This window comes from Aphelocoma coerulescens, chromosome 4 (assembly GCF_041296385.1).
Source record: "Aphelocoma coerulescens isolate FSJ_1873_10779 chromosome 4, UR_Acoe_1.0, whole genome shotgun sequence".
Classification (NCBI taxonomy): domain Eukaryota; kingdom Metazoa; phylum Chordata; class Aves; order Passeriformes; family Corvidae; genus Aphelocoma; species Aphelocoma coerulescens.
The window spans coordinates 70,222,034-70,249,262 of NC_091017.1; the positions used below are offsets into that span (position 1 = coordinate 70,222,034).

The following is a 27,229-nucleotide window of genomic DNA, read 5'->3' on the forward strand; positions in this document are numbered from 1 at the left end:
AGGGACAGACACTGATCTGTGGTAACAGTGACAGGACTCGAGGAAATGGCCTGAAGTTGTGTCAGGGGTAGCTTAGTTTGGATATTAGGAAAATGTTCCTCTGAAACATCTCCCCAGGGAAGTGGTCACAGCACAGAGTTCAAGAAACTCTTGGGCACATGGAGATGGTCCTGGTAGGACATTCTATGATCTTTTTTTAACATGGAATAGTTGCAGGCAGCTCTCATGGTGGTAGTATAATTTGAACAGTAGCATTTAAATTAGTCTGTAGCATCAGAACATGCCAAATTGTGTATTGGGTGATAGAACCAATTTATAATTAGAAGTCCTTTGTTAAATCTGTACATCCATTCATCTCTTCAGTAAGTTTTGAATGGAGCACAGCTCTGAAGTTCTTAATAATCTAGGGTGATTAATTAGAATTCCTCAGTGTGTTCAAAATTGACATAAGGGAACAGTGATATCCTTAACTTTCTTCCATGTAATTTATCATGTATGTCTAATCTCTGATAACTGCCCAGCATGACTTTGAAAAACATCTGTTCTTCTAACAGAGCCAATAAATACTTCTAATGCTTTCTTTTTGTACTGTAGTGGGGGAAAAACATTGCAATGAGACAAAGAGCATCATAGTTACTGATGGGTTCTCTGTTCAGGTATTCACTACCTATTTGGTAAATTCAGTGATAGTTTTTATGCATTGAACAAAATTGTAATGTTTCCATGGAAAACTGTTAGGAAAAGAAAATTCCCTTTTACATTAACATTTCGATTTCAATCTGAAAGACAAACTATAAAATAAGACCTGTATTAAGAATGAACTAATGGCCATGGTTCTTTACAAAAACAAACCCCTAAAGCTCCCTCTGTTTTCAAATGTTGTTCCTATATCTGATCTGTGTTTTGGCCTATAGGTAACTCAGAAATCATAATGCTCTACCTACTGTTCATGAAGAAGAACGCACACACTCTCAGTAAATCTGATTTAACAATTAGGCTTGGTTGTTTTGGACTGGCTTAGAATGTTTTCTTTGTTCTGTTTTCTGGGGTTTTTGGTTTGGTGTTTGCTTTTGGGGAGTTTTTTGGGGATGTGGGTTTTTTTGGTTGGGTTTTTGTTGTTGTTGTTGGTTGGTTTGAGGTTCTTTTTCAAATTAAACTTGTAACAGAAGCAGGACTAAAACTAGGAGGGGATGGGTTGAAACACAGCCTTTACATTTAGTCTCTAATGACAAAACTGTCTTTGTTAGGTAAGTCTTGTTTCTTAAAAGAGAAAAGCACTCTGTTGAAGGAAAAAGTTTTTATTAACTGTCAGCGTGACTAGTAATGCAAGTAATACATGACTATCATCAGCTTTTTTTTGTTTGCAAAAGCACTTGTATTAAGTGTTAAAATAGGCTGGATGCTAAGTACATGTAGGGAAGATACTTGTGTCATGCAAAAATCAGTAAGATTCCTATGTTTGAAATCCATTCACACTTTTAAAAAATAAATTCTTTTTCAGTTAGCTTTGCTGATTTTGGAAAGGTTATCTTCTGAAACCTCAAAGGAATCTCAGAAGATTAGTATACCTCCTGTTTTATTTCCATTTGGCACAGCATGAATTTTTTTCTTTTAAGCAAAATCTCGAGAAACGTCAAAAACTCAAGAGTGAAGTAATGAGGAAGGAGCTGACTTCCTATTTCATGCTATAAATTAGTACTTTCAGTTTGGAGTTTTAGTCACAGTCTATGTAGCACAAATAAACTGTTAATAAGTACTATTATTTATTTATCTGACTTTAGCAGTAGCTTCAGAAGTTTTATCCAGCAGGGTATTAGAATCACAGAGAGGCTGACAGAGGCACTTTGATCCTGATTTTTGATACCACTTGCAACTGCTTTTTATTCCTCAGTAAGGGAAGTAAGAAAGAAAGAGGGTAGAGAAACAATGATAATGTTTTTGGGACAGGACATTTTCTGGGACAAGAGAATGAACAGGAATATCTTGTGATGCTGATGAACAAAGATGAAGGATGAGGAAACCTCAGCTGATAGACTTACACAACTGTTTTGGAATGCCAGACTGAAAGTCATTCTGTTTGAAATCTTGTTGAATGAAAATCACTGTATGCACTTTTACAAATTGTATTGTCAATGTTTAAAGTCAGATTTAGTATTACAAACCTGAGACTAACTGATGCTTAACACACAGTATTTTACGTGAGTAGGAAAGCAAGACTATGTAGTCCTGCCTTAGCTTAATAATCTGATTTGACAGTTTAGCCATTGCTCAGTACCACAGTGTTGCTGCTCTGATGTGATAGGAAGGTCTGGTCATTTGGACTACAGAGGGCTTGAACATGCTTGAGTGCTGGCAGACCCTCTCTCAGAGCTTCTTGAACACCATCACATTTACCAGTTACTGTCTTGTCTCTCTGGTTTTTTTAACCCTTGTCATAATGGGCCTTTTGACACCTAAGTTATCAATTGTAAATCTGTATTTAATTATCCAAAAAAAGAAACTATTCTGTAACTAGAATCAAGTCATCACACACAAAAAAGGAAAATTACCATTTTGCCTTTAATTTCAGGTAGCTTATCTGTCAACATCAGCTGTCCCAGAGAATAGCTACCCTGAATATGAATACTGTAAAGAATAGGGTGAGAACAAAACTGTTCAGATAGAAACTGCATAAATTACCTTTTTTTGTAACAGCATGAAAAGCCTCCTCAACAGTTTGGTCTTTTGATTGTCAGTTGGAAGCTGGTAAGCAGTTTGATATTCTCAGTCATTCCTTGCAGAAGTTACCATCTACCATGGTGTGTCCCTGGTCTGTGTAAGGCTTCCCCTCTGGCCGTCAGCTTTCTGCTGTGTGCAGGCACTGAGGCTGCTGCTGAGCTCAGCAGGGGCACTTCGTCTGCTCTGCTGGGCTGACGCTGGTGTCAGCCAGAGGAACTGGTGGGACTTCTTTCCTCTTCATGGGCCTTCTAGGCATTTGGGAAAGTCAGACAGAAGCTCTGACATAGAATATTTGGCAGGTTTATTATCACTCTGAGACTGTGAGGTGTTACTTATTACTACTTATTCAGGTGGTCAAAAGCATTCTATGAATGTGCTCCTTGCAGTCTTCCAGGTTTGTCTCCTAAGCTAAACAGGTATTGATTATGCCATCTTGCTTAGTTAAAATGACTTGTTATTTGTAAGGATTTGAGTCGAGGAAAGGTTGGTGTTGGGGTTTTTTTCTTCAGTTAATTAAGTCTGGAGTGGAAAACTAAAATCCTTCATGCAGTCTGAACCTTGGCCAACTCTAAAAGACTAAGATGAAGATCCTCTATGGCATTAAATCCTTTAAAATATTGGTATTAGAGCTAACACTATTGCTTATTAGCAATACAGCAGGGAAGTAAAAGCCAGAGTAAATGAGGCGTTACTTCAGTAAAAAAAACAAGACCAATATAAGAAAAAGGCCAGTGTTAATAAATGTAGTCTAGAAACGAAATTTATTATCTGTCAGATGTGCAAGGTTTTGGACTGGGAAGGAGTGGGTAATGACCTATCTAGTTCTAGGAAGAGTGTAATATGTTTACATGCAGGATTGTATGACATGGTTGACTGCAGTAACACAACTGGGCTCAGTGAACTGCAAAAGCTTTGGGCCAGTAGGTTTAACAACAGGAAGAGCTGTTTTTCTTGGTGTTTCATTGGGGTTTTTTTAAAGTATCTGAATTCAGATGGTGCATGATCAGTTATATACAGTGATTAGCAGCCAGAAGAATACATCTATATATATTTTTTGGACATTAAAGGATTATTCATACTTAGTCAAGAGCGCTTCAGAACAGACGTTTGCCTCTGAATGGGCTGCAGTTGTGTAATCATTCAGGTTTCAGACTACGTACTGAAGCTACCGTGTTTCTCACACAAAACCAAGTACGTAAAATTCTCAGGTACACATGAGATTAGCAGCTCACTATTTGAGCTAGCCAGTTAAGTAACTATTTGATCTAACGGGCATGTTAATCCTGATGTTATGCTTGCATAAGCTCCTTCAAGTCTAATCAGCTGCCAATCCATGAGAGAGATGTCACTGAGTGGAAGGTCTGAGTCCAAGGGCTACAATAATAACTACCTCCACCCCAAACTGCGTTGCCTTCAAGGGAACCAGAAGTCTTTTCAATACCTGTATTAATTTGCTTTATACACGTTGCTGGCAGATTCTTACCTGTTTGGTGATACATCTGCCTAAGTCCACTTGTAACCACATCCTCCCATTTTAATTAGGCAGCTGGACACCAGACACTCCTCGATAAGGGAACAGTGCTCAGTGGCACTTACAATACCACAGCTATTCGTGTTCTCTGGGCTAAAAAACTTGGTGTTGAGGGAGAAGTTTAGTTTGGGAACAGAGTTACATCTTTTGCAACTACCTTTTTATGTTTGTCAGATAGCCCTTATCAAAGCCGCAGCTAACTGCTGCTGTAGCAACAAACGAAACATCGCTCTCGTCTTGGAACACGTGCTTCAGGAACTGTCTGTAAGGGCGAAGGAAGGGCTGTGGTATGAGGTAGGCGATCCCCGCGGGCCGGTTCATTTCCGAGGACGCGGCGCTGCCCTGGGTGCGGACTCAAGCCCCGCCGCGCTCCGCGGAGCCGCTCGGGCTGGCCGGGTCTGTCCTCGGCGGCGCCGGGCGCGGGCCGAGAGCGGCTGCATCCCCGCCGGAACAGGAAGGCGGCCGGGGCGCCGCGGAGGGCCGGGGAGGAGCCGCCGCCCGCAACATCCCCGGGGAGGCTCTTGGCAGGCGGGGGCCGCCGCCCACACACCCCGGAGCAGCGGTAGGTGTCCGCGGCGGGAGCAGCGGGGCAGGGCCGGGCGCGGCTCCCTGGCGGGTGCGGGTCCCCGGGTGCCCGGCGGGAGGACCCCGCGTCCTCCGCCTCGTCTCTGCCGCGCCGCCCCTTCCCTGCCCCGGGGAACTGCGGCTTGCCTCTGTCCCCCGGCCGAGCGCCTGCCCTGACCTGAGCCAGGGCTGTGGGAGGGAGGCAGAGGAGCCCTCCCGAGTATGAGCGGGTAAAGCCGGGCCCGGGAAATTTTAAAGGGGGAGAAGGTGAGGTAAAAAAAACTCAAAAGGATGAAATTCTGGCTGGTGGTAGATGACAAATCTCAGTTCGTGCGTTAGGGCAGGGCCAGCTTTGGTGCTGATCCCTTCCTGGGAGCCACGGCATCAACCCCCCGCCCTGCGGATGGGGGCCAGGGACAGAAGCGACGAGACACGGCCGGGGAATCCCGAGGGAAGGGCTGGGGAGAGCCGGGCAGAGCCAGCGAGTGTCAGGGACTCCCGTGTGCGGAGAAACAACTCCTCCAAGCTGACATCCCTCCCTCTCCCTACGCGCCTCACACAAGGCAGATGTCGCGGTGGAGCTGAAGTGTTCTGTTTTTGCTGTCAGGATGCCAAGGGCCTGTAAAATGTTGTGTGGTTTCCTGCCTAGCAAAAAAACTATGGGGAGGTTTGAACAACAAAACTGATGGAGCACAAAGGCAGAAACATGCAGTACATGGGATATTGTGTAAGGGAAATTGCAACCACACAGCCAAAACTGGAGCAGAGTGAAAGGTCAGTGCAAGCATGGATGGGTTCGAGCTGCACACTGGCAGAAATGTTCGTGAGGAAAAGGTGTGAAGGATGTTACCTTTGTAAATATCCCTGGAACAAGTTCAGCTTGGTCAATTGTAATTCAGTGGATGAATAAAAAAATTATGAGGAAAATCAAGATAGAATCTGTCCCGATGAACCCATCCCTCAGCTGTTGGCTGGACAGACTAGGGCCTGGGAGTTTTTGTTTAAAGGAATGGTTATTTCGGCTCCATGTGCTCTTGTATCATTTGGATAAGTAAATAATGCTGAATATCTGTAGTGGTGATGATTTGCCATTTTAAATAAAAGGATGTTGAACATAAATCTGCTAGTGATGAGACCAGTTTGGTTAAGAGCATTATGCCAAGAGTTAGTAAATGGATTGCAGGTGGCCTCCTTCCATGTTTATTTACCTCATGGCATTTGAGCTTTAATAATGCTTCAGTGCTAATTAACTGACTTCACAGGTAAAGAAATGTCACAATAATATTTATTGCTGGGCATGACAAAGTGTTATAGCCTTCAATTAGTGTAGTATTGTTTTCTATACACAAGTGACTTGTGGTACATCTGGTCTGGAATAAAATTTTTATTAAGAATTGCTCATTGTTTTCAGTACCGACTCATCAAAGTCAATGAATGTTTTTGTATTAATTGGCTTTGGATGAAACTGTCTTCTTTTTTACTCTTTTAGTGCAACAAATGTTCAGGGATTTTTGCCATAGAAGGGACTGTAAATTTGATTCTTTTATGACTGAGATATCCTACATGTTTTACAAGTCTGAAGTTTGCAGTTCCATGGTTTATGGATTACTCCTTGATTTTGATGTATGTTGAAAATTAGTTTATATTCAGGATTGAGACCAACTCCTTTATTTGTTAAATATTGAAGGATATATATGGCCAGCATCCTTGTTTAGGGCTTTAAGATAGTTTTGGAGTACTATCAGAGAGAGTTAATAGTTCTGATATTTCTGACAAAATAAAAATGCTGCCTTAATCATTTGATGCCCCAGCTCAGTGGCTATCACCTGGAGAAAGAAATAAAAAAATAAAGTTTCAAAATTTTCTTCTGTTGTTTCTTGTGTTGTTCTCTGGGGTTTATCTTGAAGACAGCATTCCTGCAATAGTTAGGAAGTCTGCTTTTCTTTTTTTCTTTTTTTTTTTAATTATTATTATTTTGGTCATTTCTAGTATACACTGAAGGCATAAATAAACTCTTACTTGGATGTAAATATTTGGAATAGAGTGCCCTTTCATACCTATTTTACTGCAATGCTGAGTTGAAAACATTTAGGAAAGTCTTGTTAGTGTTGCTCACGTGTTGACAAACTTCAAATGTTCCTTAGTTCTGTTCTATTTGAGGTGCTCTTATAATAGAGTTTGTTGTTTTGTTGCCTTTGTAGCCTGTTCTTAATGGAAGCAAACTTGGTGCTGAGATAATAACCAAGACTAGCGACCTGAGGGTCTTGTTCCCTTGTTCCCAGGTAGTTTAATATAGCCAGAAGTTTTTTTTTGTGAAGTCTGTAGAAAGTAAGAATGAATCAGCAAGATACTCTTATGAAAGGCCTGCAAAAGGCTTCCTATGACTGGATATAAAAGTATTTTTTTTTAGAAGCAGAGCACTGGGAACATGGCCCTGCAAGAGAGAGGAACCAGCAGCAGCTCCATCAATGACAAGCAAGAACAGAACTATAATCGTGTTATTACAATTGTCTTCCTGGCACTCTTCATCGACTTGTTGGGATTTGCTCTCATCTTGCCACTGTTTCCTTCCATCCTTGATTATTACAGCCAGACTGAGGTGGGTAACAGAGAAAGTCAGCCCACAGAAAGTGTTAGAAAATGTAAGAAAATTCTTGAGGGAGCAATGGAAGAAAAATCACTTTCCTTGGGGCAAACCAAACAGGTGTGGGAAGATTAATAATTACCCAGCACATATGAATGGTTCATGGACTGAATTTATTTGTGAACCTGAATAAGACTCTCCACCCTTGTTTTTTCATTAAAATGAGAGATTTGTTTTGATGAAAATTCAGGTATTTCTTAGGGACTAGTCCTTGTAGTTACCAATGCTTTTGTGTCTTACACTGATGTCACAGGTGAGACAGTTCATAATGGATCTGCATGCTGGGGTTTATCTAAGAACCAAAGAGATGAGAGCTTTTACCCCACCAGAGTATTTCACACAGTTGCTTGCTCCCTCCCCCAGCATGGAGTTCCATCTCAGCTTCCATTCCTAGCAGGGAGTTGGCTGCTGCTCCAGGAACAGAGCAGAAGGTCTTGTTGGATCCTGGCTGTGCAGATGCTCACTGTTACCCTTCTCAGGTGTTACTGGCATTACTGGTCAAGATGAATATGTTGTCATGGGAAAATTGCTTTTGCAGCCCAAACCTCTGTCTCTCAGCCCCTTTCTAACCCCACTCCAGCTGCAGCTGTAGGCTGTCCTTCTTACAACCATATCTCTAACCCAAACCATGGGCTCTGATCTCCAGGGTCTTCCCCGCCTTCCAGTGTATTTCCAATAAGCCAAGATCTTCACCTTCTTTTCCAGACCCTCTTCTTTTCAAGTCCTCCTCCTCTTTTTGGGAATCCTTCTTTTTTTGCACCACCTTTTCTTTCTGCATCTGGAAGCTCCTGGTTCTCCCAGGCTAAACAGTCTATGTGCAGAAGGACAGAGTGTGTCTCATGTTGCCTTTTTAATTGAAAGATTCAGGGCATGCCTGTTTAATTCAGGATTTAGCAAGTAATGGGCCTGATGGTTTGAAAAAGTTCAAATTCAGACATTCCCCCACCCGAACATCTACACCCAATTATCTGCTGTCTGTTAGCATTCACAGTTTAAGCTATTTTTGGCCTATGATCAGGGAGGAAATTTTCCCTTGTGGGGAGGAGGAGGGAAGGAATCATCCAACATTGTCTCTAGTTCTCTAAGCTCTGATGCTGTCTTTGAAAATAAAACAGAGTGACTGTCTTCCTGCTTCTACTTCCCTGTTACCTCTTTTTCAGGATGGATTCTACTTGTCATTGCAACGTGGTGTAGACTGGTTTGCAGCGATGGCTGGGATACCTCCAGAGAGGAAATACAACAGTGTCTTGTTTGGAGGTAGGGAAACCAAACAAACAAGCTAACAGCCAAAAACAATGTTCTTTCCAAGTTATTTGCAATGTTGATGTGCAGGATGACAAGAAATTCAACATGCTTGCTTGCCTGTTGTTAGTTCTACATTTAAGTAACACAGAAAATATCTCTTAGACTAGACTATAAATTATTTTGTTTTCACCACACTGATAGTAATGAAGAGTTGGACAGCCCCATCTCTGTCATTTGGAGACACCTAGACAGGCAAGAGGAATGGGATAACAGGAACCTTATGAAATTCAGGAAGGACAAATTTTAAGTCCTGTCTGTGGAAAGGAGTAGTCCTTGCAATGATACAGACTGGACACTGACTGGTGGCCCTGGGGGTCCTGATGAGCAGCAAGCTGAGCAAGAGCCAGCCCTGGCAGCAAAGGTGCCAACAGCTCCTGGAATGCATGAAGTGAATCAGAGTTAGGGAAGTGATCATCTTCCTCTACTCAGCACTTGATAGACCATATCTGAATTATTTTGGTCCCCAGTACAAGGAAGGGTGTCCATATGCTGTGGTGAGTTCAGTGGAGGGCTCTGAAGATGTAGAATCTGGGACCCTTGGCTGGTCTGCAGTGAAAGGCAGCTTTCCAACACCTGTGGGGAGGTTTTGGAGAGTGAGGATCTTCACTGAGGTATGTGTGGGAGAAGGAGAGGCAACAGGGGTAAGTAGCAGGGGAGGTTCAGACTGGAAATAGGGAGGAACATTTTTCCATTGAGGATGGTCAGTGGAACAGGCTGCCTAGAGCAGTGTCCATCCTCAGAGATTGTCAAACCCCGATTCAGTAAGGCCCTGAACAATCTGCTCTGACCTCACAGCTGACCCTAAGAGCAGGTGGTTGGAGTAGGTGACCTCCAGAGCTCCTTTTTAACCTGAGTTATCCTATGATCTTACTCAATTTGTTCTACAGATTGTTACAGAAATACAGGCCTACTGTTCAGTTGTCAGACTGCCAGCTGAGGGTCAGGAGCCTGCTGTGCTGAGCCCTGTCAGTCACAGAAATTATTCTCCCTTCACAATTGATCTGCACATGATCAGAGATCAATCAGTAGGAAGCACAGGAAATAGAAACTTAGGAGTTCCAGCCTTGCTTGCCCTTTGGGCGGGTACAGTGCAGCACTGCTTCTAAATCTCATTAGTCTTATTAAAAGCAGCAGAGCTTCTGGCTTGCAGGACCCAGCAGCATTTGCTGTCACTAGGACACCGGTGTGGATGAGCTCCAGCAGGAACAGTGAGGGAAATATGTCATGTTGCACATCAGAGACACTTCTGGCTCTTTGCCATCTAGATAGTTGTGACGAAACTGTGATTTCAGAGTATGAAGATACGAGGGCATCTGGGTTAATTTTAATTAGACCTTCTCTACCCTCTCTTTTTAGTGAACTGAGGCCTCCCCCAAGATAAGAAAAAGGCTTTTAAAATAAACTAAATGAAACACAAAACTAAATTAGAATATGTGTGAATGTATTGTTACTATTTAAAGTAGTTTAATTTGGTATAACAGGCATAAGGAAGTTTATAAGCCATTTTCCTCTTTCTCACCATATCCTTGCAGGCATGTTTTTCCTTCTCTGCTCATTTTTTAGTCCAATTACTGGCTTGGAATGCTAGGAAACAGTTTTCTTTGATCCCTCAGAAGCTGCTTTCTGTCTCCTCTAAGGCTTTACCAGAAGCCTCCTACTTTCAACTTCTCACCATCTCAGACTGTTTAAATAAGGGGTGGGAACTCCCAGTCCAACTTGTTGCTTTTCCTTTTACATGCTGTGTCCTGTACTCGTGGGAGTGCCGTGTGGAAAGTTTCATTACAGTTGTGATGTTAATCAGAGGCTGCTGCAGCCTTCCTGCAGCCTGTATTCCTTCAGGAATGCCACAAGGAGCATGGGATTGGGAAGGTGCTTGCAAGATCGTCTTGGTGTTTCTCCCAGTGCCTGATGTATTTCACTCTCTTTCACATTTGCTTAGACTGCAACCTCTTCAAGGCAGAACCTTCTCTGCCCGTGTCAGGGCCCTGAGGGCACCAATATTAGTTGCTGTGACCAGTCATCACCCACACATTTTCTGCCCAGTGATTCAGGAACTGTATTTCAGACTTTGTCTCCAGGGCTGTCTCTGTCCCCATCTACACTGGAGGTGTCTTGTCTCCCAGCCTACATCACAGAGTTGTTTCCACTCCTTTCTCCGCCCCTGGCTCCTGCTGGTCCAGACTGGACTCCCTGGAAGGATGTGTTGAATAAGCCTTGCCTTGTCTGGGACTGTCAGTGGGCCTTGTTGGCAGCACCTGCTCTGCCCAACCCATCAGACCATGGGGAGCCCAGGCTGGTGAGGGCACTGCAAGTGCTGTGGTCACCCTCAGCTCCCGGCTCCTTCCCCCATGTGGAACAAGCCCTGCTTTTGCTGCATGCTGGCTTGGAAATATTTGGCATGAAAAGGTGTTTTTACAGTGCTAGAAACACAATGAAGGGAACTGTGTGCCATACACTGCCAGTGTAAAAGTCTGTAAGGTATTTTTTACACAGTTTTTTGAGCTTTGAGTTATCACAAGCAGCTCTTCTTGACAAGGTGTTCAGTATCAATATTCTGCCTTCCTCAAAGCTGATGGGAGCAGAACTTCTGGTCTGTCTCTCCTCTGCCTTTTAAAGCTTTGATAGCTGAATGATCTGAAACATATAACCCAGTTTTTCCTTTAGAGAAAAGCTGTGACAGCAAGGCATCTTTTGCCTGCTTGTTGAGAGTGTAGTGCAAATTAATAACTCTGTGAAGCTAGAAATAGCAAGAGAAAAGAGGAATTAAAGATCACAGAACCTGGAGGCAGATTTCAAAAGACTCTTGGAATCTGTTGAAATCACTCCTACCTCTTAGGGTGCCTCAGTAACAGCAGTGCTTAAGTCCTTCTTTCAATGATAAAAAAGAAAGATAAACTAATTAAGTGTGACAGAATCAGGTTCAAACAGTCAAAAAAGTCTTAAAAGAACTGTGACTATTAAAGACTGTGTTACTTCTGCTTTAAGAACAGAAAATGTATGTAGTCAGCAGGGAAATACTGGAGAATCGTCATTCCATAATAACCAGTGAGTGTCAAACCCTTTCTCACCAGTGAAGTAACCAGAAAGTCATCCAGTTTATGCCTGTTACTCTGGTCTGTCTCTATCTGTTGCCTCAGTTAAGTAACAATGCAAGATTGGTGTTCTGAGAGTGGCATGGTTTCAGAGACAAAGGTATTCTTCATAGCTGCTGTTTTACATTTAATTTCATGTCTTTATCACACACAGTATGACAGATCTCAAACAGCTTGGCTGTCTTTGTATTTAAGATGAAGGCAGCAAGTATAATGATACATATCTTTTTATCTTTTTTTTTTTTTTTTAGGTCTGATTGGCTCAATCTTCTCCATCCTGCAGTTTTTCTCCTCTCCCCTCACCGGTGCTGTGTCAGACCACTGGGGCAGAAGGCCTGTCATCTTGATGACAGTGGTATGTGTCACATGCTGATCTCAGTCATGGCATCTCAATACACAGTGGAAGGCACCGAGATCTTGTGCTTAGCACAGAAACTGAATTGTGTGTGAATTGTGACAGCCAGAGTTCAGTTTTAGAATTGAATTTTCTATATCTGTTGGTTGTTGACTCTTTCTTGCCAAATCACTTGGCCACACTTCCAAGTGTAAGTGCTTAAACTGAACTTCCCAGACCCAGAACTGTACATAGAAGACACCAAAATCCTTACCTGTTTCTGTCATTTTCCAAAATCCCTTTCCCTTGTGAATGGGGGAATGACTTCAGATGCTCTGTTGACAAATTAGACTTAATTCCTATGTATTTTAGATCATCAAGTGATTAATGAGGGTTCATCACTTCATGACCTGTTCCACAGAGCCTGGGAATTGTTTTTTAGGAAGTGCTATATAGCACTGCAAGAAGTATTTCTTATGAACATTCTCCTTATTTTGAACTCAGATTTATCTTGAATTTGGAAACAAATGGAGTAGGATGGGCAAAAATGTTTTGTGCCCAGGACTGCTTTAACTTCCACAGAATTTTGCTCTTCTAATTTTGTTAGAACAAAATGTCACAATTATATGTAGTTTGTATGGACTTGTTTCTACTTCTTTTATATCACTGTTCAGGACATAGTGCAGTGTCAGTGTATTCAGCCATTTCTGTTACATGGGGTTTGGAGCAGCCATTGAAAACAACTAAAAAACATAAATGTTTAGCTGGGAAATGTGCAGAAATTATATACCAACTTTGCTTTGCTTTATAAAGAACCCTTTCTTGCTTCTGCAGATGGGTTTGATAGCATCATACTCACTATGGGCTGCCTCTCGGACTTTTGGCGTTTTTCTTCTCTCCAGGATCATAGGTGGAATAAGCAAAGGGAATGTCAGCCTCTCCACAGCTATAATTGCTGACTTGCACTCCCCAAAAGCACGGAGCAAGGGCATGGTGAGTTATACTTGTGGGGTACACATTTAGTTTTAATGGGCAATTTTTAATTGATTTTGGGTGCTCAGTATGTCTTCCTCAGGTGTATATTCATTATCAAGTGAAAACATGACTTTGCATTCTGCCTTGCTTCTGGAAAGATGCCGGATCATATTCCTGGGAGCTCTTGGACTTTTGCCAACAGCCTTCACCCACAAGTGAAACACAGATGCTCTAGAGATGGGAAAACTATCTTGTTTCAGTGTTAGAACTGTTACTCCTGCTGGAAACCTTAATTCTGGTTATAATAGCTTAGAAATCAGAAGGTCTTATGGCCCAGTTTTGGCAGCTGGAAGCCAGTCACGGGGCAACCCCTTTTTCTCACCTTCCCAAGCTGTGGAAGTGCAGCAGCACAGCACACTGTGATCCTGACTTCCTTGCACACTGCACTGGCTTAAGGATCTGAGCTCAGTGGGTAAATGATGTGACATTTGGCTGACTGAGAAGTATGAGCAGCTGCCCTATCCACTTCCAGAAGGCAGCAGCCCAGATGGAAACACCCTGCAGACTGAACTTGGCCTGTGAATTACCAGTTATATCTTTTATCCTATAAAAACCTTGGAAGCCCAAATTTCTCTTAACAGAATTTTTTTTATAAGCCACTACAGAGGACAGCTGCTTCTTGGGAGGGGAAGGCTTTAGACTTCACAGTGATAGCTAATGAATCTTCCAAGCAATTTATTATAATCCTGGTGAGCCAAAATGCATTTTTATTTGTGGAGAGAGGTAGCCGTACAGCACTAGTAAATAAAATGGGTCAGGGCCTATTTTTAGGGCCTGAGAGTTAAGTCACTTAGTACAGCATGGCTCACATCCACATGGCTTGTATTTTCTTCTTTTCCAAAGCAAAGTAGACATGTTCATTCTGCTTTCTGGGAAGCGAACAGCATCTGACTGAAGCTATTCTCAAGTACTGATGGGCCCCTGCCTGTTCTGCCACTTCCCTGACTGGACAGAAAACAAAATTGTTTATTTGGAAACAGCAGGTTTTTCACACTTCTTGTTTTTACTGTGCATTCCGTGCATCCTTGGGGTGATTAGGTTCTGTACCTGGTTAATCCAAATCGAGAACTGAGCTGCCTGAAAAAATGGTGTCTAAAATTCTCTGTTTGTGTATCTCTGCAGGCCATGATTGGTGTTGCTTTCTCCCTGGGCTTTACCCTGGGCCCCATGATGGGTGCTTACCTCGCCATGCAGACAGAGAAAGGAGAAGTCTTCTACCTTCGTTCAGCATTGTCAGCACTCGTGTTTTCTGTGGCTGATTTAATTTTCATCTTCCTCCTTCTTCCAGAGACACTTCCCAAGGAAAAACGGGTAAATGGATGATCATTCTCAAGATGTGTGTTTTCTGTAAAAATGGGATTTGAGAATGGTTGAAATACTGGAAACAGTGAAGAACAGGCTTAGCCAGTGTCTCAGAAATTTAGCTCATTCCTGGGATCAGGATTATTATTAAGGCTGGTGTCAAAGCAGTTGTATGATCATAGAATCATAGAATATTTTGGGTTGGAAGGGACCTTAAAGATCACCTATTTCCAGCCCCCCTGCCGTGGGCAGGAACACCTTCCACTAGACCAGATTGATCAAAACCTCATCCAACTTGACCTTGAACACTTGCAGGGATAGTCCCATCTCCTAGCCCAGTGTAATATAAGAAATTCTTTATAGTTAACATGACTGCTTAATTGCTGGTTTTGGTGTGTTACATTTAAATTTCTCAAAACCTAATGTGAACACGGGAGGGAGACTGTGAATTTTAAACTATAACCACAAGGATTCCTTGGGGAAGAATTTCAGCAAATCATAAAAGTAAATGCATCAGAGACTGGATTTTCTTTCATTTATCCAGTGTATGTTAGAAATTTTCTTACCTACTATCTTGTATTTGCTTGAATATTTTGAACACTAGGGTAGCAAATTACTTTTTTCTGAGCTGTTCTGTCTTCTGCTGATAGAAAATACCTACATGTGCTAAAATTCAGTGGCTGATGGGATTTGTGGGGCCAAACACTTATTAACATTATGATTTAATATTGTGTGATTGGATACTGTCCAAGGTGTATCTGATTAAAAGTCTCTTAGAAGAGTTTCCCTGTAGCATGAGAGAGGTGGAATTCAGCCTGGGTATTCAATTTGAGGCTTTCACTGGATTGGGTCTTTGCTGTGATACCTGGTTTCTAGGCAGCACTCAGTTTTTGGAGCGTGCTTGGTCTCTGGATAGCCAAACCCATTTGACATTGAGAATTGTTCAGAAAACTTGTATCTGCAATGATCCTACCAGGGCAAAACTTTGCACCTTCCCTGAGTGTTTCCCAGCAGGTTGTGTCCCATGTGAAATCTGTTGCTCACACTGTGTTCCCAAGCTCTACAGCTATTTCATTTTCTTTTAACAACTCTTCCATGTGTCATCTTTCCTATTTCCTATTTGGCTGTTTCTAAACAATCTGGATAAAATCCTGTTCTTAGTTAGAGCTGCACACTCCAGGAAGGTGGCAACACGGTGACATAGGGAAGTGCAGCAGAGTGAATCTGTGTTCTATAAACAATTCCTAATTTGCTGTAGAGTGATTAAATGGCTTCAGTGCCTTTTAGGATTATGTGATGACTGAATAGATCCCTCCCCCTTTTATTTTCCTCTTGAAAGTTCTGATCAGCTGGTCTGTGTTAGCCAACACCACTGAATTTTGGTAAGGAAGGAGCTCTCTGTCACTGCTTTTTGGGGCTCTGCCCCTGTACAGCAGTGGATGCTGCATGAGGTGCTGCTCAGGGCCAGGTCCCAGTCACACAAAGTACAGAGTGTTTGCCTGCTGATGAGAGAGTGGTTTGGGGCTTGTTGTGGTTGGTGTCAGTGCTCGTGTGCTGTCAGCCTCCATCTGGGCATGTGATCCGTGTGTTCCAGCATATCTGTAATTTCACTTATTAGGCTGCTCTGCTCTCTTCTTTAGTAATTACTGCACTTTCTGAGAGGGAGTGAGCCGTTTTCTCAGCCAGTGGATGACAGAGGAAAGGCAGGTATGTTGGCTGCCTTTCTGGAACTTGGCTGGGCTGAGCTGGAGCAGGTGCTCCTGCAGTATAGGAGTGGAATATGTTGGAAGGACACATCTGTAAAAAGAGGGGAAATCATCAAGATGAGTGGCAGGAGGATGTGCCAGTGGGATCAGACATCTGTTTCCTTGAAGTTTGCTGCGTTCCTGTTATACCCTTGTTTCTCTATCAGTCTGCTTTTCACAGGAGAGAGTATTTCATATTGATTCATGTTGGAATTAACTTGTAGGAAGGGGAAAATGGAGGGGGATGGGGAACAGGGATGTGTTTTCATCCAAAGAAAACAGCATTTTTACTCCCTTCCTTCCTCTTTTTGTCAACTGTTCCATGAGTTGATCAGCTGAAGAGAGCCAGACACTGGCCTTATGGTAGCCAAAACAGCTTCTGCTGTGACCTGACTGGGAGAGGGGAGAAATAGGAAGGTCTCTACTGAAATCTGTCCCCTTTAAGAGCTTTTGAGTTAGTTTTTAGCTAAGCTAGCCATGAGAGAGGCTGCCTAGCTGAAGGGAGGGTCTTACAACTCTCTTTTTCTGGACTGTATGCAGGGCTATGCAGTATCAGTAGCAGACTTGTGCTCTGTGCATACTGAACGTGTCTGGTCTGCAAGGTAAGGCTGCAGCCTTCCAGAGGCCAGGCTGCATTCCTGATGTGGACTGACTCTGCCTTCCAGACTTGTTACTGTGTCTTTCTGCATTAGAGGAAAACAGAATGAGCAAAGACACTGTGAAAAATGTCTGCCATTCAAGGTGGCTTTTGGGGTGATCATGAAGTAAAATTGAGCAATTGTGGTGTAATAAATCATAAGCATAGAAATTAAATACAGGTTAGATGTTGCAGAGTTTGAACCTGTGAAGAAACTAAACTACACGTAGCTGCTGACATTGACTGAAATTGGTAGTGTATACGTTTTGGGGGATGGTGAAACTCTTTAGCCAGGTTTAGGACAATGTTTTCATTATGGATTAGTGGATGAAGTCACTTCTAGACCACTGTTTCTATGGCAAAGATAGGAGAAATTGCAAAACATTTATGTGTGTGCACACAAACACACCTACATTAAAAAATCTAATATATATATATTTCATGAAACACTTAAGATTTTAAACATATGCATATATAATGTATTAGCTGCTTGGCATCTTGTCTGACATGGATAATAATTCAAAACAGGTACAAAGTACAGGGTATTTTTATTACTGGCAAACGTGCTTGTGGGGTTTTGCTTGTGCCCAGATTCTCTGTGCTGTAGTGCAAACCCCATCGTACCAACACATTTCAGGAACTGGGGATTGCCGCAATTCAGCTTCAGGAAATCCTCTTAGACTTGTTAACAGCGTGAGAAAACTTCTTGGGTGTGTCTGTTTACTCTTTGCAACAAATGCAGCGGGAGGGAGAATAAATATCCCAGTATGTTCTGTGTGAATCAGCAACTTCATGGCTTCCCCAGTCTATTGAACTGGTTGCTGTTGTGAGACTAATGGGCTTCAGACTCTGCTGCCGGGTACTCAGAAGCTCTGACTATCAAAACAAGACAGGGGTCACGGTAATACCATATTGAAGGTTGATTTGTTTACAGCTTCATTAAATCCAGCCCGTAATGAGTCCCCAGGTCATGCAATGAGATTAAGTTCCACTAACAATCTGACCTTTAATCTCTGCCCTCAAAGGGATAATAGCTCCCTCCCTCCCTCTCTGGGAATAGAAGGAAGCTCATCAGATAAAGCCTGTGCAGTGCTTTGAAGGCGTGAAATACTACATGTGATTGTTCAGGATTCTTGAATGTCTTATCTCTTCCTGTGACTGTTGTGTAAAGTGACAGGCTAAATTCTACTCTAAAAAAAATTATTTCCCTAATAATGTAGGAAATTTGATTTCTAATAATTTAGACATTACTTCTTTTAGTGTTTTCTTTAATTTTCTATAGTTTAGAATTTAAAAAAAAAAAGTAAATTCTCTGTAGATGGAAGAATAAGCATCTTCCAAGTGCCTGTGGGTAAGAAGCAGTGAGAGTGCCACTAGATGCATAATTAGGTTGAGATGTTGTATGCAGTACAAGGCCCAGAAGTGTTACAAAATAAATTTTCCTCTTAAAAAAGCTACACATTGTGGCTGGGCAGAATCTCCTTGGAAGTTTATCTAAAATATCTCCAGAGAATCTCTCTAAAAAATTATATTTTCCTTCTCTTCCCCAGGAGGTGTCACTGGCTGGCTAAAATAGCAACCAGTACCAAAACAGACCAGTGTTTGATACGCTGTGCATACTGGTCTCGGATTTGTAGCAAAGGAGCAAATCCTCAGCTTCCTGTGAGCTTGCAGGCAGATGGGCCATTATTTTCCCAATAAATGTTCTTTGCACATGAGGGATGATGCAAAAGGTGAACCAAATAAAGCCACCTTCAAGGCTGTGGAGAATGAGCCTCTTCTGCTTTGTAAGAACCCAGAGAAGAAACTCTCCCTTGTCTTCAGTGAAAGATGCTATCAGTGCTTTACCTTTCAATTACAGTGCTGGAGCCAGTTCTGGGTTCAGAAAGTCTGGGTTGTTATTGAGGCCCACTCAAATCCCAATGCCAGGTGCCTTGTTTCATCTCAGATGATTTGTGTAGGTGTAGAGGCACATTTGGTGGTTACTGTCAGTTCCTAGCAGTGGTTATTACATTAGGATTTTAAATAAACCTCTTTCTGTCTTTGATCAGGTCTCTTCTGTGACATCTGGGCTTCAGGCAGCAGTTGACTTGCTCAGTCCTTTGGCTTTATTTCAGTTCTCTGCAGTCACCCGAGGAAAGGAATCCCCTTCAGAGCAGAGTAAGTGTCAGATGGCTTTCTACGGTAATACTCTGTCTTTTTGTGTGTGGCATTGGTCTCTAAGTGAAAACTGTACTCAAACCATTCAGAGGCAGCACTCTGCTCATTTAAAAGCCACCTTAGTAACTTATGAAGAGGCAATTGGAAGTTCCATTGGACCTTGGTTCTCTTATTCCCAAAAGAAGGTTTTGAATACGAGTGTTTTGAAGATTCCTGACTTGATACTTGTGTTTTCCTCAGCCACTGGCTGCAGCATGGGGTAGTGAAGTGATTTAAGATAGATCAAGGCATGAGCAAGGGAGATGTGAGTTTGCTTATTCAAGCTGCAAACCAGGAACTTCAGAGTAGAATTTTATTTCTCAGTTCAGACTTGGCGATGTAGGATTCACTACATCTCTGTAGGACTCATTTTGTGGCATGTCTTGTATGGATATTTAAAATTAGCATCTGAGGTGAGAACATTTCCCTGTGCAGTTGATAAATGTTGCTCTTCTATTGTGATTTTATTCTCAGCCTTTGTTTGGAAAACTCCACCATGTTTCATTCCCTACCTCCCACCCCCTTGGTGTTTGTTTGGGTTTTTTGTTTGTTTAGATCTTCAGAATCTCAAAATTTTGGGCCTGGCTTACTTCCTGTACCTGTTCCTGTTTTCCGGCTTGGAGTATACACTGAGTTTTCTCACTCACCAGAGATTCCACTTCAGCAGGTATTGCACATTTAGAATATAAATGTTGCATATTTTGACTAGGATATTTTCCAGAATCTTGATTTAAGGTTTCTTCATATATTTTCAAGAGAGGCTTTCTGACATTAGTAAAACCACTCAGTAAAGCCACCCCTGCGTTCAGTGGTACTTGGGCTTTGTGAGAAGAATTTATGAAATAGGCACAGTGTTTATCATGAAAGGAAGTACTCAATCTGCAGCTTCTAAAAAGTAGGGAATATAAATACCCAAGATTAAATTAAAGCTCCTGAAATAGGTGTAGCTGGGCTAGTTGTATTGATTATAGTTGTATAGATTATAGAAAAACCTTTTATTGCTCAGAAGAGTTTTTGGGTATCAGGACAAATTTTGCAGCTCACAGAGGCAAAGGATGGGGGGATATCTGCGTGATGATATTTGCTCATCAGCACTCTGCATTGCATATGGGGTGCAGTCATGTCACAGAGCCTGATTTCCTGTAGTCAAACACCAGAGGAGAAAGAGAACAGAGTCCATCAACAGCTCAGCTTGAAATACTTTTCCTGCCAGCTCATAGGAAGAATTCCAGCCAGGAACGTGAACTTGCAACTTGATTCCTGGGCATGTCCTTCCCTTTGAGTAATTCTCAGGGGGTTGTCTCATCTCTCACTGTCTGTCTTTCATTACAGTTTGTGGTTTGAGTAATCTGTGTGTGTCAAGGAGAGGTTTTGTAGTGCACTGAGCTTTGTTGTGTCCTGTGCATTCAGGGCAGCCCTCAGTGAGGTGCAGAGCTGTGTGCCAGCAGTACAGCTCTGAGACAGCCAGCTTGTTATGGAGGTGAGGCCCTATGAACATCCACACAGTTCGTAGAATACCCAAAATAAGAGAGGGGAAAGGGAAAAGTGAAGAAAATTGAAGAGTGGAGGGAGTGATGTCTCAGACTTCCCAGTGTGACACCCCATCACCACCACATTGTGCCTTGCTGACCTCCATCAAACCCTCCATGAGTTGCACCTTGGAAACCAACAACTCTCATGCACATGGCACAGATGTCCACAGCACAGGGTTATTTATGTGTTGTGTCGTTGTGGGCCACCCCAGAAACCCTGACCTACCCCACAGCAGTCCAGAGGTGGCTGCAGCACTTGCCGGAATTGTCCCATCCATAGGATGAGGCCTTGGAGTTTTCCCTTCTTGCTCTCTGCTTGCCATGGCAGCTGTTGCCAGTGTGCTGAGAGCTCTGCAGTGCTGAGTGAGCCCCAAAGGCATTTTGTCTCCCTTGCTCAGAGAGGGTCAGCACAGGAGTGGTGAATCCCAGGGCAGAATGCTCCATGTGTGACTCCATAATCCGTGTTTTTGCCTCCCTTCCAGCATGCAGCAGGGCAAGATGTTTTTCTTTATTGGAATAACAATGGCTGTGATCCAGGGAGGCTATGCTCGCCGAATCAAGCCAGGAAATGAAATCAGAGCTGTAAAAAGGGTAAAAAAAAAAAAAATCAATATTTCTTTTTCTTCCCCCCCCTTCCCCCCCCAAATCTGATATGTTAATTTTCAGCCTGAAGTGCAATGAAGGGTAGTTGGAGGCTATAACTGTATTTGTCCTATCAGAAGAAATTTCTGTCTCATCTATTCAGCTAAATGACTTCTCAAAACTGGTTGTTGGGCACTTACTTGTCTAACTAAACTCTGGAACATTAGAGCCCTTTCTTATGATATGAGCAACAATATTATTGACACTTTGTGTTCTTTGTATTTAATTGCAATAAGGAATGAGAGCAGATTGTCCATCTGTGCAAATTCAGTAAAATATTGTGAAGAATATACTTTATTTCAGTGATTTCTCTTGCAGTGCAGACATTGAAACTACTCAAGCTGCTTCAGGGCTGATCTCTGACTCTCTTTCTGGGAAATTATTTTCAGTCTGGCTATCTTTGTGCTTGACAGGCTTTCCCTAGAGTATATTTCACTGCTGGGCAGGGAGAAATAGATTCTTTTTCCAATCTTTGGTTTGTGATCATCAGTATTACATGTAACAAAAGCATGTACCAATGTTGAGACCAAGGTTTCACTGACAAAAGTGTACATTCCTTTGTTTTGCTTGGCTCTGTCTTCACAGAGATGCTGCAGCTGCTGCACTGGGATGACAGGGAACAGCTCCCTGCAGTTTATACAGCTGTGGGGACAGTAGAAATGTCTTGTCCTTTACATTTGTGTATGGAACTAAACAAAGCACTACCTTGGCCCCTTGGCAATAGCTTTGCTTGGTCTGTTAGAACCTTGATTAATGCATTTTACATTATTTTGAGGCCACTGTGATTTCAGTGGTGGCAGGGTAGAAGATTTCCAAACCACTGCATTCCAGTGAATTGACTCACAGCTTCTCCTAAAGTGATTTCTGCTGGTGAAACAATCTCCACCCTGGTCCCTGGCAGGCAAATGTCAGGCTGCTGGTGTCAGGTTTCCCTGTGGATGAACATCAGCTGCTGTGTTGGTGCTGCTTCATCCTCCACATCAGCTTCCCCCGTGTGCTCTGCCAGCCTGCTGTGTTTGCTGGCACTGCACTGCCCTTTGCACCTCTCATTTTTATACTCCTCCCTCTTCCCTGCAATGAGATCTGCAGTTACCTCAAACCCCCATTTGCTGGGCTGATGGCTCCTCATGAACACCCATGTCCACAATGCAGAGACCCCCTGGCCTTGGGGCACTCTCTCCAGGGACACCAGTGGGTTTTGTGGGAGTTCCCCCTTTTGCTGAAGTTACTCTGGCAGTTTGTCAATCTGCACCATATGGCAAACGTGGCCTCTCTTAGCACAGTGGTTACAGTAGCTCATTTATCACTGAATCTTCAAAATGAGGCACTCAGTGGCAGTGAATACCCTCCTTTATCACACACGAAGCAGATCTGATCTGTCTTTTCTGCAGGAGCTCTGTAATCGAGGGAGACATCACAGGGGAAGTCCAGCTCTTGGAGGAGATGGAGAATGCTTTTTATTTTTGGGGGTTGAATTTTAGATGCACCCTGTCCTCCCTTTTTTCCTCTTGGCTACAGAAATCTGAAAGCTGAAGATAAAATCAGCCAATACAGCTGAACAAAAGCAGAGGAGCTGTAGTCCTGCTGCACACAAGCTTTTTCTTCTTTTGTGCCAGCTCAGAAGATGAAGAGTTAAAGCCAGATTTCTGTGCAGGTCAACAAGATAAAAAATCCCCCCAACACGACAGATCTGTAGAGAGAGAACTTGCATGTGGTGTGCAATCGTGATAGTGAGAGGGAACAGGAAAGTTCATTGTGCTGGTGTGTGGCCATCCAGGTGACTTTGAAATGTCTGCTGGGGAAGGAAGGGCTTTCTGCTTGTAACTTGTGTGCTGTCCTATCAGGAAGGGAACTGGCAGGACACCTAGAGTGAGGCTTTAACAAGCGCGGCACAGATGTAACCGTGTGACTCATTCCTTTTGCAGGCTATTATGTTGCTGATTCCAGCGTTCCTGTTAATTGGATGGGCTGCAAATATGACCATGCTGAGTGCTGGACTGTTGCTGTACTCCTTCGGTGAGCTGTTCAAAGGGCACTGCAAGCTAAGCACAAATGACTTTTCTTCATGTATTTATTCACACTGTTAAAATGATGCACTTCTAATTTCAAACTACAAGTAACAGAAAGTTGACACTTCGGTTTATGAAATATGAAAGAAACAGTGTCTGGGGTTTTTCTGATGCTGTTTGTATCTCAGGAAGTTGTCATGGTGGCATTTGGAAGCATCCCCAGCACTCCTGTTGTCTTGTCTCACTGGGGAGCTCTTGAGGATGGTGTTTTAATGCCTCATCTTAGCAGACCTAGAAGCAAAATATTCACTAAGTAGCTCAGTTCAGGAAAAAAAGCAAGATATTTTATCTTTGTACCTGTGTGGTGATTGGATTATTTCTTAGGCCAAAGGCTGGAGACCTGCACACTGAGGGTGTTCAGACTGAGCAGGAGTGAGGGGTCAGATGTTTTAAGTGTTTGCATAAGTTCTGCCAACATAAGCTGTTGTTCAGGGTAACAGTTAGGACTGAAGTTGGATCCATCTACTGGATGTCTAAAAAGAGATTTCAGGTATTACCAATGCTGCTAACTATTGTTAAGCAGCTCCATATATGACTAATTACAAAAGTGGACTTCTCTTTTGCATGGTACAGCTTGATTTAGGAGTGAACTGTAAGCCACAAAATGCACCTATTGAGTCTATTATTTGTCTGGGGCCAGCTGTGTGTTGAACAGGTGAGGAGTGAGAGGAGGTGTTTATTTTGTTTAACCATATTTGAGTCCTCCCTGGCCCCTTCCTGAGCAGAAAACTCAATTTCTTCCCAGTCAAGCCAGCTAGAAATGCCTCTGTGGGGATTCTCTTCCCCTTCTCTTCCTCTCTCTGCCCAGCAGTTGGGGCACCTGCAGTTAAAGCAACCTTGATCATTTCTGCTCTCCCACTGTACTTTCCTCTCCTTCCCTTCCCTTTCTTTCCTGAAACAATTCTGCTTTGTATGGTTGAGGCACTTCTTTTTTGGTAGAAAAGGCCTCTATTTCAGTAATAGGGCAGTGATTGCTGAACAAGTCTTGGCTTTTGTGTCCAAAAAATTTTGTAACCTTTTCTTCTTGGACATGATTGTTTTATTTCCCAAGACAGCCTGTAGCTGCCTCTCATCCCTGAGTCCAGTGCACTGCCTGCACAGGGACAGTGTCACTCTGGGTACAGCCACCTCATTGTCTGGTTGGAACATGAGCAATTCCCTGCTCCACCTGATAAGACCACAGTGATTTGGAAAACTGCCAGCTGGCTGATCAGCCCCATCCATCCCTGTCCCGTGGGCTCACTATGGGAATGAGGGATGCTAATGTGAAACAGCTGCTTGGAGCACTCGCAGCTCTGGGCTGTTCCTGCAGGTTGGCTTGGAGGGGGTGTTTCCATTATTGAACTGGGTTAAACCTGATGACTCAGTGGTGGAGTGCCCAGAGCTCAGCATATTTCTCTGCAGCAGTAACGAGCTTGGGCCACATGTTTTTCACTGTTGGTCTTGCAACTGTTCTGAGTTCTGCTGTTCACTGACAGTCTCTTCTGTGGATTTTTCCAGCTGCAGCCATTGTTATCCCATGTTTGTCAGCAGTGGTGTCAGGCTATGGTGAGTATCCTTCCTGCTCTGACCGGCTGCCCTTGGCCACATCACTGACCTTTGCATTGACTTGGCTCAGGTTATACAGAACTGACCTTGAGTGTATTGCAGCATCAACAGGAACAGTTGTGGGTCCATCTTGGGTCATCCTGCAGGGGAGCACAGGGAAGCAGCCCCTGGCTCATACCTGTCTCGTAACTGGTAATTTCAGCACCAACAGCAATGCTCTGCTCAGCGTGACCATCAGTCTCACACCTGAATTTTGTACTGTGTAACACAGTCCAGTGGGATGGGGAAACTGCAGCAACCTCATTGCTGGCCGTGATGAAGATGAGAAGTGGGCAAAGGCCACAAACAGCACTGAGGAGGGAACAGCCTGGGCTCTCTGAAAGAGACACCAGCCATCACTGCCAGCAGTGAAATAATTTCTTGCTGATTCCTTAGAAAAGACCTCCTAAGGAACCTCCTGCAACCTTCTGGCGCTGGTTGCTACGGAACTTTGTAAAGCAGATGTAGCTATAGTGCCATCTGTGGCTAACATGGCTTTGGGTCAGCTGGGGGCCAGGACTGCAGTGCTTGCTGAGGTGGAAAAGCAAGGCTTTGCTCATTAATGTCACTTTTATGTTGCTCTTACTTAACGTGCATCCACAGTTCTGTGTTTATTGTACACCTGGGCCTCCTCAGAAAATCTTGTGTACAATGTGAAGCTTTTGTTTTTGATAGGTTCAGGGGTTTTGGGGAGGTTGCAGAACCTGCCCTACAAACTGTCCCAGAAAAGCACTTGCACCAGGCCCTGGTGTTTATGCAGTGAAGCAGTTGTGAGGGCCTGGGGGGAGGGCAAGTAAATGCAGATTGGGCACTGGGTGTGAAATGATGGGAGGGGGAGATGCAAGTGGGAAATACCCCAAAAGAACAAGGCTCCCAGAGCTGCAGCTGTGCCCTGCCCCAAGCAAAACCCCACACAGTGTCATGCTCTGCTTGCACAGGCACTGCCGGCCAGAAGGGACGAGTCATGGGCATCCTGAGGAGCCTGGGTGCCCTAGCCAGAGCCCTGGGACCCATCCTGGCAGCTGCAGGTGAGTGTAGCCTTGTGTTCCTTCCTCCCTTTGGCACCAGACAGCCCAGGTGGGGCAGAAGGGGCACAGGTACCCCCTGCCTGGGGTCAGAGCCCCTGAGCACTTTAGGATAAAGGGACAGAGGAAGGGAAAGCAGCCTCAGAGCTTGAACTTGGGCTAATGGTAACATCAAGTAAGCCAGAACCTGTTTCCTGAGTGCAGCCATGTGCCAAGCTCCCAGCACTCTCTGGCTCTGCCAAGGGGTCAGTAATTCTGTTCAGCTGTGCAGGTACCATGTGAGCATGACAGCTTTGAGGGCATTCACACATCTGCAAGGACAAGCACAGTATCAATATGAATCCCCTTTCTTTTGCAGTTTACTGGCTGGCCGGGGCAGAGATTTGCTTCACTGTCTGTGGAGCTTTCTTCCTTGTCCCCCTGGCTTTACTCAGGTTGATAAAACAGCAGACAAAGGAGGAGTAGGAAGGAACCACAAAACTGCCACCAGCTTCCAAGGACCTCTGCAAGACCTGACTCTTGGCACCTGACTCTGCAGAGCAAATAGGAAAAGGAGGATTTTGATCTTCTGGAAAGAGATACACGATGCCCATTTGCAGCAACACCACACAGCAGTTATGTTTAAGGTGGCCTCCCAGCCAGCTGGGTTAGCTTTGCAAACAGAAAAACACCAAACAAATGAAGACAGACACGCACACCCCAAGGAGTTGAGTAAGGCATTAAGAGCAGCAGAGAAGCAGAGACAGCACACCAGCAGCAGGCCTGGAGCCCTCCCCACTCACCAGGTGCTGTTGCACACAGGGCTCTGCTCCTTGCCCTGAGCCTCTGCAGGGGCTGGGCTGGCACAGAGCAAACCCTCAGGACCACTCGGATGGGGTTTTTGTACAACTGGTACAAGAGATCTGCAAATGCTGCATCCACACCTGCAAACGTGATGGTCAAACAAAAGCAGAAGCACACTACAGGCTCCCTGGTACCCCACTGGTACTTTCACACAGGTGGACTGTTTTTAATATACAATTACATTTGGAGAGATGTTTTATATTTCTAATACTGTGTGATGTTTTTGATGACCATGCCCTGTTCTTTTTGCATTACAATAAACGGTTACATTGCACAGTCCTGTGGTGAGTTCATTACAGTTGTTACACCCATGTGAACTGAACATCCCTGTCTGGCTGAGCCCAAGTGGGGCAAGAAGGTGCCAAAGGCCTCCTTGAGGGAGCCAGCCATGGATGACAGCACGATGCTGACCCCAGCAAGAGGTG

General features: G+C 43.7%; 1 protein-coding gene across 1 annotated transcript; it reads left to right on the plus strand.

Moving 5' to 3' along the window:
* Positions 1-4,685: 4,685 nt before the first annotated feature.
* Positions 4,686-27,197, plus strand: MFSD10 (major facilitator superfamily domain containing 10). Its single transcript, XM_069014581.1, has 13 exons — positions 4,686-4,811; positions 7,224-7,412; positions 8,618-8,714; positions 12,106-12,209; positions 13,023-13,181; positions 14,346-14,534; positions 18,959-19,067; positions 19,662-19,773; positions 21,121-21,229; positions 23,206-23,296; positions 24,850-24,897; positions 25,875-25,964; positions 26,320-27,197. The coding sequence occupies exons 2-13, from the start codon at positions 7,242-7,244 to the stop codon at positions 26,424-26,426; spliced, it is 1,386 nt and encodes a 461-aa protein (XP_068870682.1). The 5' UTR covers positions 4,686-4,811; positions 7,224-7,241; the 3' UTR covers positions 26,427-27,197.
* Positions 27,198-27,229: the final 32 nt, after the last annotated feature.